Source organism: Triticum aestivum, chromosome 6B (assembly GCF_018294505.1).
Source record: "Triticum aestivum cultivar Chinese Spring chromosome 6B, IWGSC CS RefSeq v2.1, whole genome shotgun sequence".
NCBI classification, from domain to species: domain Eukaryota; kingdom Viridiplantae; phylum Streptophyta; class Magnoliopsida; order Poales; family Poaceae; genus Triticum; species Triticum aestivum.
This window is the reverse complement of record NC_057810.1, coordinates 516,795,145-516,815,570: the sequence shown is the minus strand read 5'-3', so window position 1 is coordinate 516,815,570 and position 20,426 is coordinate 516,795,145. Positions and strand designations below refer to the sequence as shown.

At 47.5% G+C, this 20,426-nt stretch overlaps 1 protein-coding gene across 1 annotated transcript; it reads right to left on the bottom strand.

Annotated features, from left to right (window-relative positions):
* Window positions 1-753: 753 nt before the first annotated feature.
* LOC123137753 (50S ribosomal protein L19, chloroplastic) lies at window positions 754-3,286 on the bottom strand. Its single transcript, XM_044557599.1, has 4 exons — window positions 2,846-3,286; window positions 2,285-2,371; window positions 2,074-2,204; window positions 754-1,007 (listed from the first exon to the last, which is right to left on the bottom strand). The coding sequence occupies exons 1-4, from the start codon at window positions 3,185-3,187 to the stop codon at window positions 899-901; spliced, it is 669 nt and encodes a 222-aa protein (XP_044413534.1). The 5' UTR covers window positions 3,188-3,286; the 3' UTR covers window positions 754-898.
* Between the last annotated feature and the right edge of the window lie 17,140 nt (window positions 3,287-20,426).

Sequence of the window (20,426 nt, the reverse complement as noted above, 5' to 3'; positions counted from 1 at the left end):
CCCAACAAAAATTGCTAGTAGTAGCTGACGAGGTTTTCAATCATTTTCGCCGTTAGCGATAAGACACGAGAAAATCAGCAACGTAGGACCCAGTTATTGCTTGCTTTAATGAAACAAGAGCTAATCTTTGCCTTAGCTTAAGAGCTAAACTTTCCCTAACTTAAAACTTGGTCCTGGATGCTGCTACCAAGTAGGCTCAACCCTCCAGATTCCAGTATGAAAATCATAGATGGTCCAGCAAAAAATAAATATAAAAACTACACCTAGCATAGCAATAGCATGAAACCTCCATGCCATACATATATCTAGCTGAGTGAAACTTTATTGTGTTTCTGGAGTGAGCAAGCAATGTGAGTTTCCAGGGCAGCAATGCCACGGGCACATAGACACCCAATGTCGTCTAACCCCTAGGTGCAAGTTTCCTAAGCTGGAGAGAAAATTGATACGACATGACTCACCATCAAACCAACCAGCGGTACTGCAGAAAACTTCAACCCTTCTTCATTATATAGGAGTACATAAGAGCCCAGACCTACTATTTCGTAACCACTGTTCTTCTTTCATAACAGCAGCGTTACGTACTGTTAACCAACAGTTGGGACTCTGGTGCCTTTCAAAAAAAAAAACAGTTGGGACTCTGGTGGGTAGCTGGGAGCAAGGAAAGGGCGCAATAAACATCATCATATTCATACCGGAGCGCTGGTAGGAATTTTATACACTCACAAGTACACTCCTCCCCCACAAGACGAAATATATGCCAATCGAAAAAAAGATGTAAGATTATGCGGCTCGAGGTTCAGAGATCATTACAGTGGATGCACAGATCTGAATAAGATTGTGGAAACTCGTTTGCCAAGGAGAAATCGACATGCTAGTGTGAGAAGCTGCGTGTCTAATCTCACTTGAAGGTTGAGAAACGGGGAAGCTTGTACTTCAGGTAGTACAACTTTGCCCTCCTCACCTTCTTGTGTCTGATTACTTTGATCTCCTTGATCCTTGGTGAGTATCTGCAATGGAATGTATAGGCTCAGTAAGTATCAATTTTGTTGCAGGGATTCTGAGCAGTAGCAGAGTCTGGACAGTGTTTGGTCTTCAAGCATTTCTATTTCCGGGTGCACGAAAAGCAAAACATGATATTTAGCACAAATAAAGGGCCACTGCCCATATGATTTCAGTTTTTACACATGAGACGATGGGCCAGCTGTTTTCACGTTACCACGAAAAGATGCGTGCAAATAAACACTTTCAACAGCAGCAATATGCAAAGTGAATCATATTGCAAATAGATTCTTCTATTTTATTTGCAGAAATGAGAGCATTTGAAGTTGGATAACCCTATCTGAGTAGTGAGTAGAATAAGTGTAACGGAAAAGGTACTTGCTTAATCCAAAGTTTCACATTCATGATAATGCAACAATGTCAGCAAAAGCCAAACACTGTATCGGCGATTAATCCAAAGCCAAACAGAATTCCGCAATGAGCTGTTTAAGTACGAAAGGACTATATCGGCGATTAATTGAATGATTCAACTCCTACTTGATAGCTGTCCAATCCTTCATAGAAAATTCCAAGTTGCGTCAGTTAACTGGTTTTGTAAATTTGCCTCTTCCGAACAGACGTAAGTAATGCATTTTGAGCAATAATGTTTCACACCTTTCAAACATTCAAAGGGAAATTCCAAATTAACCTACGCACTAGTATCTTAGACCAAACAGATCATGAGTTATTAATCATGACAAAAGCATCTTCGGCGCTCAGTTCATTGTAAAATTGATATAAATAGCAATTCAACCAATTTTAAGGTGGACATTAGAAAAGCTAAAGTACCTGAGAGCAAGTATGTGAAGGCCAACGACCTCAAAAGTTTCATATACACATGTTGATTGACTAAGGTTAGTATGCCGTAGAAAGACATGTGCATAGTCCAAATTTCTTGTAGTTAAAGCGAACAAAAGATACACATAAATGTTTTGCAATATAGATTCAATACAAAACTCACTGTCACTATTTGATACATGTGATGGTATCCACATTAAATTGAAAAACTCGGTAAATTAAGTAAACTCAACTTACATGGGGAATGTAATTTCAACTCCAACACCGGCAATAATCCTCCTGACGCGGATCGTGGTGTGAACACCAGATTTGTGCTTTGCAATGATTATACCCTTAAAGAGAGACAATCTCCTCTTGTTTGGACGTTGCTGCAACAACATTGCTTAGGACATCAATAACCCCCAAATAAGAATATAAAACCACATTCAAGAGTAGCGAACAGTCTCACCATTCTAAGCTCGATAATGTCACCGGGCTTCAAATCCGGAAGCACTTTCACCTTCTCAGCCTCCTCGATGAACTGCTTGTTCAGAATCTATGGTACCAAATAATTCAGGGAATAGTATATCACACGTCAAGCGCTCCAAAAGACCAAAATGGTCTTGAATGTAACAAGTATAAGTATACAGAAACCCAAGGAACCACCAAATTCCATCCACCCATGCTAATGCAATCATGAAACTTATTTAGCAAGCCATATCTTCTCCTATCTGAACCCTAAGCGAGAAAAAACAGTTATCCTTTTCGTTGCTAAATTCACAATATATGTTAGTACAACCTAATGCGATGGTGCTCAAGAGACTACGCTTCTAGCAACTCAACAGAAAACTCAAAACTATTCATATCGAGATTACAATTTTGTATATTAAGCTAAGAAATGGTACCCCTCCATGGCCTACTGGCTGCTTCGCTACCTGCATTTCTCCACCGCCAACAATTTCGCCAAACTTGACTTGCGGCTTGCATTTCTACAAACCGAAGAGGCAATGTATGGGGAAGTGATGCTTACCCCGATGATCTCACCGAACTTAATCGGCTTGGGCCTCGGCGCCGGCTCCTCCTCTTCCTCCGCCAATGCGACAGCCCCCTCCGCCTCCCCCTCCTCGGAGTCAGCAGAGGCAGCGACAGGCTCGCCCTCAGGAGCAGGCTCGGTCGCGGGCTCCGGCTCTGCGGCGCCGGCGTCTGCGTGGGCGACTAAATGGGTGTTCCGGCGATGGGAGGTGGATAAGGAGAGGCGGCGGAAGGAGGAGGACAGCGCGAGGAGCTGCGGCGGCGGAGGCGAGCGGTGATTTAATAGTGCGTGGGGAAGAAGTGTGCCGGTCGCGGCGGCGGCGGTGGCGGCGGCGGCCATCGAAAGGTCAGGCGGGCAAAGATGTCAGTGCCGTCGCATGGGCCGGAGGAAGAAGCGAGAGAGGTGCCGGACGGGGGCGGGGGAGGATTGGGGAAGAACGTTATCCTTTTTGTTGGAGGGGCAGTGCCGCTGCATGTAGGCCCACGTTCTATCCAGAGGTCGTAAACGATCTGAACCATCCATTGTAAAGCTGATGACAATTGGCGTAAAAAAATTTCTCACCATGCCACCCGTCGTGTTTGGGTGCGGGTTAGAGCATCTACATCCAGACTGGCAAATTCGACCTCTCAAACACTCGTGGACGCACCCACCGGCATCAGCAGACAGTGACCGGTCATGCATTAAATATTTGATTCTACGACCGGACACCTCAAATCCATATTATTACATGAAACGTAAAACTCATCTTTAAACGGAGCTCGTTTGGTTCCTCGTGCCCATATTCGGCGGCTAGCTGCGCTCCCTTAGAGTGTTGGTCCGATCACCAACAAGGTAGAGTAGGGCATGGTGTTAGACTGTTAGGGTATATTTCTCTCTTAGTGGTTTTGGTGATTGATAATAATGTTTTTCCGGACTAATCGTGTGCATTGAACATTTTAGATAATCTATCATATGGCACAAGAAGATTCGTGCCCCGCGTAACTATTGTGAAGATGATGTTTTTTCTTCATTTCATTTTCGGTGGATTTGAGTCGCAGGAACACCGTACAATTAAGAGGGGTCCTCTTCGAAAAGGTTTGTGTGGAATCAACATGTACACTATCTCTTTGCACCCTCGATCTTTCCCGATAACTGAGCTTGTCCTTCCTTGTGCTTGAGCTTTTCAGATCAACCTCAGCAGCAGTACCGCTCTGCTCAGCGGAACAGTGCTACCCTTACTTCCGCTTGTTTTGTGTGTTCTGTAAACTCGCGGTAATTGAGCGGCAGTTCAGCGCGGTAGTACCACTCCAGCGGTACTGCGGCCCTAACTGCCCCCCACTACCGCGGGTTTACTGAGCATACTGAAGCTAAGCGGAACTGCCACTCTGCGACGCGGTAGTATCGCTCCAGCGGAACTACCGCGATCCTCTACCGCACAAAGTATCACTTGTGTTTGTGCCTTCTGGAAATCTATATACCACGAGCGGAAGTAGGGCGGCAGTGGCTAACGGTAGTATCGCCCAGGGCAGCACTACCGCTTTGTCTTCCTCTACTACCGTGGGTTCCAGCTGTTGTTCATTACCAAGCGGAACTACCGCTGGTGGGAGCGGTAGTACCGCTCCGGCGGAACTACCGCCTCCCTGGCATGCTCATTTGAACGCAGAGGCTGAATCTTCCGTGCCAGCGGAAGGACCGCTCTCCTGAGTGGTACTACCGCTTGTGCACAGGTTGTGAGTGCATAATGGTTGGATTTCATCCCCCACTATATAAAGGAGTCGTCTTCCCCAAATTGACTTACCTCTTCCACCCCTAAGCTTCATTGTTGCTCACAAGCTCATTTTCGCCTGATCTCTCTCCCTAGCCAATCAAACCTGTTGATTCTTTAGGGATTGCGTGAGAAGGCCTAGATCTACACTTTCCACCAAGAGAAATTTGATTCCCCCACTGATCCCTTGTGGGTCTTGTTACTCTTGGGTGTTTGAGCACCCTAGACGGTTGAGGTCATCTCGGAGCCAAATTCCATTGTGGTGAAACTTCATGGTGTTGTTGGGAGCCTCCAATTCGGTTGTGGGGAGAGCCCCAACCTTGTTTGTAAAGTTCTGTTTGTCGCCTTCAAGGACACCGCTAGCATCTCGCATTATGTTAGGGCGTGAGGAGAATACGGTGGCCCTAGTAGCTTCTTGGGGAGCATTGTGCCTCCACACCGCTCCAACGGAGACGCACTTCCTCTCAAAGGGAAGGAACTTCGGTAACACATCCTCGTCTCCCCCGACTCCACTTATGATTATTTCTCATCTTTACTTGTGCAAGCTTTACTTATATTGTTTATCTTGCTTGCTTGTGGTGTTGTTATTGCTTGCATCATATAGGTTGATCACCTAGTTGCATATCTAGACAACCTATTTGTTGCTAAGCCTAATTTGTTAAGAAAAGATAAAAAATGGTAGTTGCCTATTCACCCCCTCTAGTCAACCATATCGATCCTTTCAATTGGTAATAGAGCCTCGTCTCTTTATTAAGGGTTTCACCACCCGAAGAGTATGGTTGGCAACGGGGGTTGGGATGAGGAAGTTCCCAAGGCCGTGGAGTTGACTTCGATTACCCGAGATGACTTAAATTAATCTATGGCTTCACATACGACGTCTATGACGGCCGAGGTCAAGTCCTTGTTTAAAGATCTCCTTGAGGGGTTGAAAACTTCTACCGGTCTGTTGCAAGTGGCTAATCCCACTACATCGGAGTCCGAGGCCAATTCCGGTAAGGAAGGGGCTAAAAGTACTTGTCGGGGATATACCCCGCGGTATGACCTGGCTGGAAATATGACCTGGCTGGACTTGGCGGCTCACCAGAGACCCGGCTGACACTTGGCGACTCACTGGTCTGACGAACTCACGAGCCTGGCGACTCACCCAATGGCCCCGATGGCGGGTCATATAGAGGACTAGGCCCAAGGCCCAGAAGGCCGGCTCATGTTATGGTGGGCCGGCTTAAGAGGAAAGCATAAGGAATATTCCCTTACAAAAGAAGCAAGACTAGGACTCCACTTGTAATAGAGTAATCCTAGTCCTACTAGGACTAGTCATGTAACCCGCCCCTTCAACTTATATAAGGAGGGGCAGGGCATCCCAAGAGGGAGAGGCAAGAAACAATCTCTAGGGCTAGACCCAACTAGAAGAGAGCTGGAGATATGACGTCTCCCTCATGAGCATAATGAGACCTAGCCACAAACAGCATGTAGGGCTATTACCGGATGGTGTTTCCCGGGGCCCGAAGCTGTCTAAATCCTTGTCATCCACCTTGCGTCTCTCGTCCCGATCAACCCCTCTCAAGCTACCACATAGATGCGTTGGCCTCACGACTAAGTACTCACACTAGGACATCTGCTGTGACAATTCCATGACAGTTAGCACCCACCGTGGGGCCAGGCGCATGGTGGTGTTGAGTTCTTGGAGGGATTTCTCTAGGGATCGAGAAGCTCGCGATGTGTTGGATGAAGAAGAGCCGGCGCAGGAGACGTAATCACCGATGGACAGTCAAAATAACATGTACATGATTTAAGTTTGAGAAAATAGGGTTTCGTGCGTGCTGCCACACACGACTCGAAAGGAAGATGGATTTTTTGGTGCGCCGTTGTTAAGTCATGCATTTTCAAGAACGATATGATTTTCCAATGCGGCTACAAATGTTGCAGACGTTTTCTCTGAGAGTCGCTGAAGTTGTTATCTCTTTTTTTTTGAAGCTAAAACGCCAGTTGGCTCTTTATTCATTTGGCGCTAGCATGTCTGACTGTAAAGAATCAGCCAGCCACCCAGGGATTGTCTCATACATAATCTGAGGAGAAGAAAGATCTAAAGAATGTCTAGCTACCCGGTGAGCCACCGTATTACAACGCCGGTTGGCAAACCGTAGCTTAAATCCCTGGAAAAAAGTACTCAATACTTCAATCTCTTTCAAGAGATGATAACATGACGATTTCTGCGGTGACTCCCACAGCCGTATAATCTCCTGGCAATCTGTTTGGACTTCAACTCGATGTAGCCCCATATCACATGCCGTGGATAGCCCATCTCTGCATGCAAGGAGTTCAAGTGTCAATGGATCAATTATCCCCTCATACCTTGAGCCTCCCGCTCTAAGAAAGAAACCATGATGATCACGGGCAACAAAACCCGTTCCTCCTCGCACCCGTGACGAGTGTGTAGCTCCATCCGTATTGATCTTGACCCAATCCTCGTCTGGTGGCATCCACCGTGGGGGACAAACAGGCTGGTTCTTCACACTAACAGGGAACTCAAGCGCTCGCACTATCTCTTCTATGATGATCATCTATTGCGACGGCTGATACACTTGTTCACCATGTGTATATCTATTTCTTGAGTGCCACACCGCCCACATCACCGTAATCATAATAGCAGCATCCTCTTGCTTAAACAGTTCATGATCAATCAGATCCCTAGACCATGTCACCGGGTGTAGCCTTGGGATACGTATATCGAAGAATCGCTCCACCGCCTCCTAGAACCATACCGCATGGTCGCACTCCATCAGTGAATGAAACAAAGTTTCATTCTCATGTCCACACATGGGACAGTTCGGCGTCTGCTTGATATGGTGTCGTCGAAGCTCACCATAATTTGGTAGGAAACCTTTAAGCACTCGCCACCAGAAAACTCGAATCTTAGGAAGAACATTCAGCTTCCACAGTGCACGCCATACTCCTTCATCGCGAGAAGATGATCCTACCATTGCCGACAGCTGAAGCTTTGCTTGCATCGTTTGCCGGTAGGCTGACCGGACTGTGAAAATGCTCGACTTCTCCCAGGCCCATGCCCATATGTCTGTACCTCCTGCTCTCGGTCTAGGCATGGCCAAGATCGCATCTGCATCCGGGGGAAAAATAGACTTCGGATGTTATCTATGTCCCATTGGTTTGTCTTCGGATCAATCAAGTCAGCCACAAGCTGAATAGAATTCGGCTTGAGTGCACCCATTGGAGTCATGGACGTGGAGCCCTCTATCCAATGGTCATGCCACACTACGGTTGTTGATCCATCTCCAACTCGTCGAATTAGTCCTTTCTTGAGCATCTCTCTCCCTACAATTATAGCCTTCCATGTTTTAGATGCACTTTTTGGACAACCCGCAGTTAGGAACCCCTCATTTGGGAAATATCTTCCCTTTAGAACTCGGGCACACAAGCTGTTTAGATTGTCAAGAATTCTCCATGCTTGCTTGGCCAGCATCGCGTCATTGAAGGTTTCAAAATCCCGGAAACTGAGACCTCCTTTTGACTTTGCTACACACATCTTATCCCACGCCTGCCAGTGCATTCCCTTCTTATCAAGTGACCCACCCCACCAATATTTTGACATGTTCGTCGTCAGTTTCTTGCACAGACCTTTTGTGAGTTTGAAACAACTCATGGAGAAGGCCGGTAAGGCTTGAACCATTGATTTCAGGAGAACTTCTTTTGCAGCGCATGACATCTTCCTCTCACACCACCCTTGCACCTTCAACCTTGACCGCTCGTGATGTGTTCAAAGCTTTGTTCAGTAATCCTACCCGCGGCAGTTGGAAGGCCAAGGTATTTCTCGGACATTGCCTCCCTATGTATTTGAAGGGCGGCCTTGACACCCCTCTTCACGGACGCCCCACTATTTGGGCTAAAATAAACCGAGCTCTTCATTTTATTTGCACTTTGCCCCGAGCCCACACTGTATTGTTCCAAAATATCGCTTAACCTGGTAGCACTCCTCGAGTCAGCTTTCATGAAGATCAAACAATCATCTGCAAAGAGGAGATGCGAGATCCATGGTGCAGAAGCACTCACTCGGATGCCCCTATCTATCCAGCCACCATCGTAGTTTAGGAGCATAGAAGACAGACCCTCCCCACGTAGAAGAAATAGGTATGGCGATATCGGGTCTCCTTGACGAAAGCCTCTTGAAGGTAAAAAGGCTGGTAACAACTCACCGTTGACCTTCACTTGGAAGCTTACGGTGTTCACACATCTCATGGTAAGAGAAATCCATTGTTCATGAAAACCCAGTTGGTGCATTATCCCTTCCAGATACGACCATTCCACTCGGTCATACGCCTTAATCATATCAATCTTCACCGCACACCATCCTTGCTTCCCCCTCTTCCTTTTCATTGAATGTATGCATTCATAAGCCACTAGGATGTTGTTGGTAATCAATCGTCCTGGAACGAAAGCACTTTGCTCCTCTGCAATAATCTCATCAAGGATCTCTTTCAGATGGTTACCAAGCACCTTCGAACATATTTTATAGAGAACATTACACAAAGATATTGGTCTATACTGAGTGATATTTTGCGGATTTCTCACCTTTGGTATAAGAACAATAATCGTGATGTTCACTGTTTCCGGCATTTGTCCTCCGCTCAAGAAACCTAGGACAGCCATAGTAACATCAGGCCCTATCAGCTCCCAATGTTTCTGGTAGAAGGCAGCGTGAAAGTCGTCCCTCCCGGGCGCCTTTGAAGGCCCCATAGCAAAAACTGCAACCTTCACTTCTTCCTCTTTGAACAGCCGTAATAGTCGTTCATTCATGGGTTCTGTGATTTTATGTGGCACGTGGTGAAGAACTGCTTGGACATCCGTATGTTCTTGCGCCGTGTACAAGCTAGTATAAAACTGTTGTACCTCTGCATATATATCCTCCTTGGTCTCGCATACTGAACCATCCGCAGCTTACAGGCTTCGTATACGATTCCTACTCTTGCGGGCAGCAACACGAGCTTGGAAAAAACTCGTGTTACGGTCACCCGCTTTAAGCCAGTCCGGTCTCGATCTTTGACGGGCCATGATTTCTTCCTTGTGCGGGAGATCAGAGAGCTGGCGGCATAGATCCTTTTCCTTCTTGGTCGGTCCCCTAAACAGTGAGTTCGACTTTTCCGTTTCATACTCCTTACGTACTTTCTTTATCTTCCTTCTAATGTCCCCAAACTTCTTCATCTTCCAGCTTGTAAGCTGGGTTTGCATGGTAGAAAGGGCCTCCTCTATGCTGTGTAAGCCGTGCAGACCCGCACCTTGGCGCCAGCCTTGTAGAACGGCGGTATCATATGTGTCATCCTTCTGCCAAGCTTCCTCATACATGAAACTGCGTTTATGCCCTTCCGTCGCCTCTGCCACCCTCTTTAAGTTTATAGATAGCAAACAACAATCAGATTTTGGGGTAAGCACATGCTTGACAACCGATGCCGATTTCCACGACATCATTGCTGGGTTCATTAGAAACCTGTCGAGTCTTACTTTCACATTTGAATCGCCATGCTGCATGTTATCCCAGGTGAAAGGGACTCCTTGGTACCCCAGGTCTTGTAGCTCACAATCATCAAGACATTGACGGAAACCATCCATTTGCCATTCCGGCCGATCATGGGCTCCAAAGTACTCAGAATTATGTGTGACTTCATTGAAGTCGCCCCCACACAACCAAGGTGCATCGCTTTGAGCCTTGAGCCAACGCAACAAATTCCAACTTTCTGCGTGTTCACTTCTTCTTGCTTTCGCGTAGAAGCCTGTAAACCGCCACACTTTATTGTCTCCACCTATGTTTTTCACCATTACATCAATATGTTGATCTGAGAAATGATTCAAAGTGACATCTACATCTTTTGACCAGAACAAAGCCAAGCCGCCGCTCAGACCGGCACTATTAACTGGGTAACAACCCTCGAAACCAAGCCTATTGGTAAGCTCACTAACTCTTCTCCCCTCTATCTTTGTCTCACACAGAAAGACCAGGGCGGGACCTTCCATCTTCACTAGATCGTGAAGCTCTCGAACTGTCTGCGGGTTCCCAAGCCCGCGATAGTTCCATGATAAGCAATTCATTGCGAACCGCGGGGCTGCTGCACAGCCTCCGCGATAGCATTTGCAGCCCCTTCAACTGCTTTTTTCTTATTGGAGTCGCGGCTGTCATCTCTTGAGCCCGACGACTCGCTCTCCTCGTTCTGTCTCTTCTTGAGCATTGTCTCACTATCCTGCAGCAGTAGACCGTTGTTACCCCACCCATGCACATTCGTGTTATCCATATCAACTCGTCGATAAATCATGTTTGGGCCTCGCCCTCCCCGGTTGCCTCGACCATTCGTCCCCCTGCCTCGAGCATTGAATTGATAGACAGTCTGCTTCACCCTGCCCTCGGTTTGTTTTTGAGGTGAATTGACTTCCACCCTCGGTTCCACCTCCTCCTCTGCAGCGTCTGATTCTTTCTGTCTCCCACCATTACCGGTGCCCTCTTGCTTGTAGGATGGAGCTCCACCCCAACCCCTGCTCTTACTCAGAGAGTGCCTCAAAGCCTCGCGGTATGGTGGTCGCCCATATTCGTCCCTCCCCGCAGGTGTAGGACACATTAGCTCTGCATGTCCCAGCAGCCCACAAGAGAAGCAGAAATAGGGCAAATTTTTGTATTGGATGTCAAAAAACTCTGTTTCCTTCGTCTTTGCTTTCTCCAGTTGCACCCAACGCATCAAAGGTTCATCCACACGGATCCATGCTCTGAATCTCAAGCAGTCACCAAAAGCAAACCCTTTGTCATCCGCATCAAGGGTTATGACTTCTCCAACCATAGCTGCTATGTGCTTCGGCCATGGTGGACATAACAAGTTGAACGGAAGGTTGATCACCCGCACCCATATCTTAATCTTTTCAAACTTGAGCTCCGAGGGACGCGATCTGATGTTAAACCTTTCCAAAACCACACAATGCTTTCCCACCATCCATGGACCCTCATCGAAGATCCGACCGCAGTCACGCTTGTTCATGAAACTTGCCACAAAGACGTTCTCGCCCGACGGCCTGAAATTCAGTCCCCTTGGATTACCCCACGCTGGGTGTAGAGCATCTCCAATGGTATTCACATGAAGTACTTTCCTGTGCAACACTTTCCCGATCAAAGCATGGAGCTCATCCTCCCTCTGATCTTCCTCATCATCAACGACCAGTTTTGCCTTCTCCTTCTCTGTCAGATCTAGCCTATCCATCATCTCCTCCACTGACGCTGACTCCTTCGTCTTCCCTCTTGTTCCTCCCGTGGCGCTCGACTCCGCCATTTGTGCTTCGCCCCTGCCCCGAACCCCTTCTCCCGCGGCGCCGCCAAGGGTGGGTAGGGATGCAAAGATCCCCCCTTAATCACCCCGAGCAAGCAAGCTACAAGGATTAGGGATCGCGGACGGCCGGAGGTCGCAATCAGCAAACCCTAGAAGTAGCGCCCCGAGATCGCCTCGTGCGCCGCCCTGCCACTAGAAGTTGTTGTCTTTGATCAAGTCAAAAAGTGCAGACGAGCCCATTGTTTCCATCACATCAAGCATCAACCCTGATGATTTCAAGTACTAGTACGTCACTAGAAGACAAGAAGAATACATTTTGGATCTGTACATCATTACAGGCCAAGTTAGTTTTTTCTTTGACAATTCTGACTACTACAAGGAAGCTACGACGAGGTTAATTCCAGAATTAAGAAGGGAAAAGTTACCAAGTTGGACTGACCCTTGATTACCAAAAAGAAGGAAGGAAAATAATAATAATAATAATAATAAAGGGATAAGACTACGACTCAGCGTGGATTCATCCAAACCGGCCACAACTCGGTCGTGGGGATGGACGCGGTTTCGGCCGTTGCGGCCTCACTTCACGGTGACTCTCCGCTATTGCGCCAAGGCCCAGTCGCCCCGTCTCCGGCTGGGCCTCGTATGGCTTCCGCTACCATCGAGCCACCCCGGCCGATGAGTTGCCTCCGCCACTGTTGCGAGCCATTCGCCGCAACAGCCGCATCAAGCTGGCCTCGGCCTGCGCCTCGTCGCCACAAGCCGCCGCTGCCGTCACGTCTTGCCTCATCAGCCGCAGCAGTAGCAAGCCGGCATCGCCGTCACCTCCAAGCTGCCCCGTCTTGACCGGCCTCTGGGTGACCCCTCGGCCGGCTTGCTACCGTGACCGGATGCGGCCGCGTCCTCCTCTCCAGCTGTGCCTCAAGTCGCTCTCACGGCCTTGTTGCTAAACCACCAATGTGGCCGCAACGGCTTAGAGCCGGCCACCGCCCTGAGCACCGGCCTGGTGCCGTCTTCAACCGCCACTGCGGTTTATCTCTACTATCGAGCCACCTCGACTCCGCGTGACCCATCGCCTGCTTAAACTGTAGCAGGGGCAAAGCCGCCATTGCAGTCTCCGTGTCTGTTGTGGTCCGGTGCCTCCAAGGCCCGCCACTGGCATCTAAGCCGTTGCTTCCACACCACCAAAGTCATGGGGATTCGGTTGAGAGTATTGGCAAACAGGGAAGTTCACTGTGTTGCGAAACCAACACCGCAGCATATTGATGGAGAGTGCCAACGTGATTTTGTTACATTGCCTGGGATTTCTGCTGCAGTTTTCTGAACCCCAAAAATGCAAGGGGTGTGATCAGAAGTATGATTCCTATCTCTACTGTCCAAGTTGCCAATTTACAAAAAAATATGACAGATCCGTGTTGTGAAAACATTGCCAGTACTGTCGACAAGAGCAGATGGTAATCATCCAGTTCCAATTAATATTGATGGAAAATCACATGAATACCCAGACATCAGTGGTATTTCTAGCACGACTGTTGACCCAGACATCAATTTAAACGATACAAGTTGCTCACATCCAGGACACATTGTGATGGAAGTTCAGGCTCTGCTTTAAATACTTTGGTTGATTCCACACCATCATTAAAAACTGATGGGTCAAAGATGGAGAGCAAAAAAACACACACACATTGGTGCTTGTGCTGGAGTCTATGCACAAGAACGGAGGGAGTACTACTCTATGGCCTCAATCGCACTAATTAAAAAATGAAGGATAAGGAGGGTGGTGGCCGTTGTATCAAAGTTTAAAGCTACTAGCACTATTGCATGGAAAAGCTAGAGGAGATGTATTTATCCACTATCAGCATCTGGGTTGATCCGATAAAATACCAGGTGCTATTCTTTCTATCTATTTTTAAGTACATATCAATTTATCCAAGCACAATTACTCTAGCCCGCGATGTTTTCTATGCAGGACAATTATTCATTGCAAAAATGATCGTTATGTCACGGGTATAAAGCTTGCGCTAATATTATCAAAGCGCCAGCATCCAACCATACCGCATTGTTCAACAAATGTCTGTGTAAGCTGCCGCCTCGACGGCCTAGTGTACAACAACAACAACACGGCCGGCTCACTCGTCTGCGCCGGTTTACAACACCATGGACAACTCATCTATCTGCTCCCGTGACCGACTCGGCCGTGATTGATTTCAACTTCACCAGGTGATCATCAACTCTGCGGTGGATAATCACTAGCCTGGCATATTAGGTGAAATCCATCCAGTATATTTTATATTACATATTATTTTCTTTAAAAGAGCAATTACTTTGGCTTGCAAGCTCTCCCATCCAGGACTCAAACCGGTCTATATCACGGTCAATTATGGAGAATATCAAGCCAACTCCTCAAGTCGCCTTGAGACTTGGGGGCTATGATGACATGGCTTAGTAAATGTTGCCAGTTTAAAGGCCGTCAGAAAATTTCCGGCCCAAAATGAAGAAAAAATCCGGTTTAAAATCCGGTTCAAGAGAAATCTGTCTCTCACAAAGCATTGAAGCTCAATATCCGATTTAAAATCCGGCCCACAAAGCTCTGAAGCTTTTAATATCTGGCTCAACGCCCGGTTCAGTTCTCAGAAAAATTAAAGGGACAAAAGAGAGTCTGTTGCAAAGCACAACTCAAACATAGGTACCCCGCTCCAAAGACCAATTGGGGGCTTATCGTATTGAATCTAGCTTAATCCCTTTTGGTTCGACTTTTATCGTATTCGAATTAGTGTAGTTATAAAATCTCAAGGTCATTCGGGGGCTTCCTGTTCAAATATAGGTCGTATTCGAACCAAAGAGAACAAAGCTGTCGGTACCCTCTTGATCGACACAATGCCAAACTCATTAGGGGGCTTCTTGATCGTATTCGAATCATAGCTTAACCCCTTTTGGGTCCGACTTTGATCGTATTCAAATAAGAGTCGTTAAAAAACTCTCAAGGTCATTTGGGGGCTTCCTGTTCAAACATTGGTCGTATTCGAACCAAAGAGAACATAGCCGTCGGTACCCTCTTGATCGGCGCAACGCCAAAGCCACTGGGGGCTACATGATCGTATTCGAATCCTAGCTTAACCCCTTTGGAATAGTTTACTGATTGTATTCGAATCAGAAGCCTCGATTTTTCTTTCTATTTGGCTTAAGCTTTGTTTGAAAGCAACCTTTGTTTTGTCTTGAGACTTTTTTGTTCAAAGATCTAAGTGTAAATGTGGTTTCTATTTAACCCGGCTTGACTTTGGACGATAAGTCACCAGCATATGAAAATCATAAAACACTTGGAAGTTTTGGCTTCTAAAGATTGGGTTATCACCCTTACTACACAGGTCACATAAACCGGCAGTACAATTCAATATCACAGGTATGATATTGTTTATACATGATTATGTTTAAACCGGCCCTGGCTATGGACTTTAAGTCGCCGGTATATTTGGATTGCGTCATTGGAATCATGCGCTTATCAATCATTGGATTATTGCCCTTATTGGATACGGCTGTAAGCCGGCAGTATGAGCTAATTCCACAGGTATGATTATATAAATATGCGAGGTTTTATAACCCGCCCTGGCTTTTGACGTTAAATCGCCAGTATGTTTAGGCTTGAATGGCTTTAATTCTAAGTCTTTTCAATACTTGCTTAAAGACTATATTATGTTTCGGTTGTTACCCGCCCTGGCTTTTGACGTTAAGTCGCCAGGGCATATGTTGTTTAAACTCTGCAGAATTTGGAGAACTATGACTTATATAAATGCTTAAGTTCAAGCTCATCATTAAAATTGATGCTTCAAAATGATTATCCGTTCTGGATTTTCTCAAAGGTTATAAGCCGCCGGGTTATAAAAATTCCGGCTTACAATGGAGGCGTATTAAATCGCCATCGGCCAAGAGCCGCCAGGTATTTAAACTCCGGATTTACTTGTCAACAAATAAGGTATTCAAAGTCGCTTTAGCGCAATGGCTATTATTTTATCAATGGATATGATTTATTCTACAATGGAAGGAATAGTCCCGAGTCGCTGCAGACTTACGACCCGGCACTTGGGGGGCTACATTATTCAAAATTGAGATTACGTCAAATATGCAAGTCCAATGTCACTGCCAGCATGCACCATGGCACTTGGGGGCTAATGCAAAGTCATTTTTTGCTCAACTTACTAAAGACCCGACTCATCACATTGTAATGACACTACTAGGGAAAACCTTATACACAGAAATTTAGCAACAGCGCGGGTCAAAAAAGAGCGCTGGTGCTAAATAGCAGTAGCGATTGGCGGAAAACCGCGCTACATATACAACTTTAGCAGTAGCGCGTGTAGTGACAAAAGCGCTACTACTAATATTCCCATTGCTAGAATGATAGGGTACGCATAGCAGTAGCGGGCTTGGAGAAAACGCGCTGCCGCTACGTCATAAGTAGCAGCGCGTTTCCTAAGAAGAGCGCTACTACTAACGGAAATAAAACAAGATGAAAAACAAATAGTAAAGTAAATGAAAATATAAGAAATAGAAAAAGGAGAAAGGAAAAAATTAAATGTAAAGCAAAATAAATGAAAAAGCGAAAAAACGGAGGAAGGCATAGCATCAGCGTGTGTTTGTAAGAGGCGCTATAGCTAACATAGCTGCAGCGCGTGTCCTAGACCCCCGCTATAGAAACAGAAAAGGAAATTAAAAAATGGAAGAAAACTACATAGCTATAGCAGCAGCGCGTTTTGCTAAAACCGCTATAGCTATCTTAGCTATAGCGCGTTTTACCAAACGCGCTACCGCTAAGTTTGAATTAACCAAAAAACCATTTCCCCCTGGCCACCACTTCTCCCCCAAATCCCTCAACCCACCCCGCGTGCCGCCGTCTCCCCGCTTCGCCGTCGCCCCACTTCGCCGCCGTCTCCTCCCGACGTCGATGCCACCAGAGCCGTGCACCGTCGACGCCACCGGAGCCGCCCCCAACGCCACGGAGCCGCGCAGCCTCGTCAACGCCACCGGAGCCGCCGTTGACGCCACCGAATCCTTCCTCGCCACAACTGCCTCCCTCGCCGTCACCGGAGACGCCCCTGCCTCCCTCACCGTCACCGGAGACGCCCCTGCCTCCCTCGCCACCACTGCCTCCGTCGCCACCACCGGAGCCATCCTCTGTAAGCCCCCACCCCTCCTCTCTCTCTCTCTCTAATGCATAGGTTAGCTAGTTTAATTAGGTTAATTATCTAGGTTAGGGAAAAAAATTAGTTAGGGCTTTGACAGAGAAGTAGTTAGGTTAACTAGTTTAATTAGGTTAATTATCTAGGTTAGTGCAAAAATTTAGTTAGGGCTTTGACAGAGAACTAGTCAGGTTAACTAGTTTAATTAGGTTAATTATCTAGGTTAATTAGTGCAAAATTTATTTTGGGCTTTGACAGAGAACTAGCTGCGTTAACTAGGTTAATTAGTGCAAAAATTTAAGTGGCCATGTTATATATTTTCATTGAAGTTGTTCGATTGTGCCCAAGTGGCTTTGTTGTTTCTAGGGAATGATGCTGAGTGACCTATGGTTTGCCGGAATGTTGATTCATTTCTGTTCCGGCAAATTTTAGGTTCTCGATTTGTCCACTTTTTAGCAAAGGTCATGCCGAAAATTTCCGTGAATTTCGGCATGACTTGTGCTACAAACTAGGACATATCGAGTGCCCGGGATTTGCCGCACCAGGAAGGAGTCAACATTCCTGCAAAACAGTAGTCCTTTTTATGTCATTATTCATTTTATTAGGTCTAGAATTAATTGACTAGATTTAATCATAGGAAACATGGCTAGCAACGATGAAGGACAGGGTTCTGGTGATTGCGACGACGTCTACCGGGCGGCAGACGAATTTTTTAGCCTGACCGACGATCAACCGATGTTGTTGCTGGGCCCACCTATGGTATCAGGGACTAAGACCGACACGCAGACCGGTGCTGAGATTGAGACCGGCGCTGAGATTCAGACCGGCATCGAGACCGGCACTGAGACCGGCGCTGAGACTGGTGCTGCCTCGGGGAGCGGAGCCGATGTAGAACCGAAAGCAAAGATGCAACGGGTTCCTAACAAACTCAGGACTACTAGACTGGTGTTCACGGAGGTGGACGACGACAATTTTGAGCCAAAGGCGCCCGAGGAAGCGCGCGCGTGCTACGGCAATCAAATAGGCTGCATCGTACGGACAACCGCCACCATCAACGATGAGAAACTAAAGAAGATAGAAAATATGAGGAGCTCCCTCCTAAAGAAGTTTCACCAGATATTCTTGTTCCCTGGCCGGAATGAGAAGGATTATGAAGATCCAGACGAGGACCCGGCAATGAAGAAGATAAACAAACACGCCATGACCAAGTTTAGCGACGCGTTGGCCGCCTAGAAAAATCGAGTGAAAGCAAAGATCAACAACGGGGAACCCTACTCCGAGATTGTAAAGGATAATCCGACAATCACGGAAGAGCAGTTTCAAATATTCAAGGAGGCTTGCGAGGCCGAAGCTGCCAAAAAAAGTCTAAGTACATGAAGGGGCTTCAAAAGAGGAACATTGGGAGCCACCACCTCGGAAGTCGTGGTTATGGCGGAAAGAGGGCCAAATGGGCCAAGGAGGACGCGGAAGCCGCGAGTCTGGGCATCCCAGACCCTTGGCGGATTTCACAGTCCCGCAGGAGCGTGACGTCCTGAGGGCCCGACACCGTTGGGACCCAGTGAAGAAGGTTTACGAGACAACACCGGTCATTACGGAGTTCATGAGACTGCTGGTAATTTTAGTTTCTGATCAATTCGACTGCACACGTTAGTCATATTTGTAAACGATCCTTGTGCCTTTTGCAGAGAGAGCAGCACCGGATTGCGGCCGAAAGCGACTCGCCGTCTGAGGCATTAGCAAGGCCCAAGTGGGACACTCCATTCAACCGGGCGTTGAACAGATTGAAACAACAACCGGTGGATACTCGACCGTCGTATGGACGCGTGCACGGTGTCGGAGATGGCGCCACGTGGAAGAAGTACTATCGTGAGACCACGGAGGAGAGAAAGGAAAGACGGAGGTTAACTGAAGAAAACATCGACAAGAAGGTTGAGATTGCAGTTGAGAAGAAATCATCTTAGACAGTCGCAACAGCGGTAGCTGCCGCAAAACAGGCGATTGTAGATATATCTACTTCCTTGGTGACGGGCGTTTTCACTTGGACAAGGCAAAATCCAGAAAAAAATGCAGAGGACTTTCCCCTTGCTGACTTCTTGGGAGCACCTGCTCCCGCACCGGCTCCTGTACCTGCTCCCGCACCGGCTCCCGCACTGGACGTGCTCGGTGGTGCCTCCTCTTTGGCTGAGCTCGACGCCCTCACGGTATCTGTCACACCGGCCCCCTTCAATATAAATGTATAATCTCCCATTTTCGTTGCCTTTCGGATGTCTCACGTCGCAGACTTTTCTTTGCAGGCCGACGAAACCCCGTGCACCATATTGTACACCATCGGCGAATAGAAGGTGGACGTGGGGAAGGCGACGATAATGGAGCCAAAGGAACCATTGTTCCACAGCCGGCCGATCCCCCCGAACGTCTTCAAGGTTTCCGTGGCCAGTGTCAAACCGGGCCACGAGAATTTGCCTCCTCTAGTACTAGTGGGGGATGACGACGAGACCCCGCGGCGGCTTGGTGATTGTTGCAATGGGTGGGTCCTGTTGTGGCCAAAGAGTCTTCTTCGTCTGGAGGCGGCCGGGAGCACACCCACCACGAGCACGCAGCCTCGGCAAGGTATGAACATCAACACCCCACCTACCCAATTAGCGCCAGGTGTCGGGTTGGGTGATAGCGGACGGGGTAAGCAGGTGGCTCCATTAGTCGCTGATGATGTCGCCATGGATGAGGATGAGGATGACGATGGCGCTGAACAGTATGTCTATACTGGCGCCTCCTCGGGGTTTGAGCGTCATGAGTCGGTGCCTGAATTACCGTCTCAACATATTATTGACGACCTTCCGGTAGTAAAGAAGTCTAGGAAGAGAGCGAGGAAAGGCAAAAAAGCCGATTCTATGATCCAGCAGCCTCGGCTTCAGGACCGTGTAGATATCCCCAATGCGGATAAACAACATATCCCCGGTTAACCAATCCTACCTGAAACGGCGCTACGGGCCAGATTCGGCGATCTAAGGAGACTTTATGACGATGTGCTGCGGGTAGAGAAAGGCCTCATCGCCTCGAAAGATCTAGGATACCCACTCTACGTGGTTAACGTTCCGCGGCAAATGTCGTACGTCGACAGCTTCCCCGCGGATAAGTTCTTCCTCCGATTCGATTACATATTCGACATGTTTCACGTGAAGAAGCTGGATTTTACGTTTGTTCGCCTTTATGCCTTGCACATGAACTACATCATTGGGGTTGAGCAGATACGTCATATCTGTGTCGCTGACCCGGACTACATGCACGAGGGCTTCTTGGGAGTCTGTGCAGAGCAGCGTGAATACACGAGGGATTACATCGTCAGTTTCATG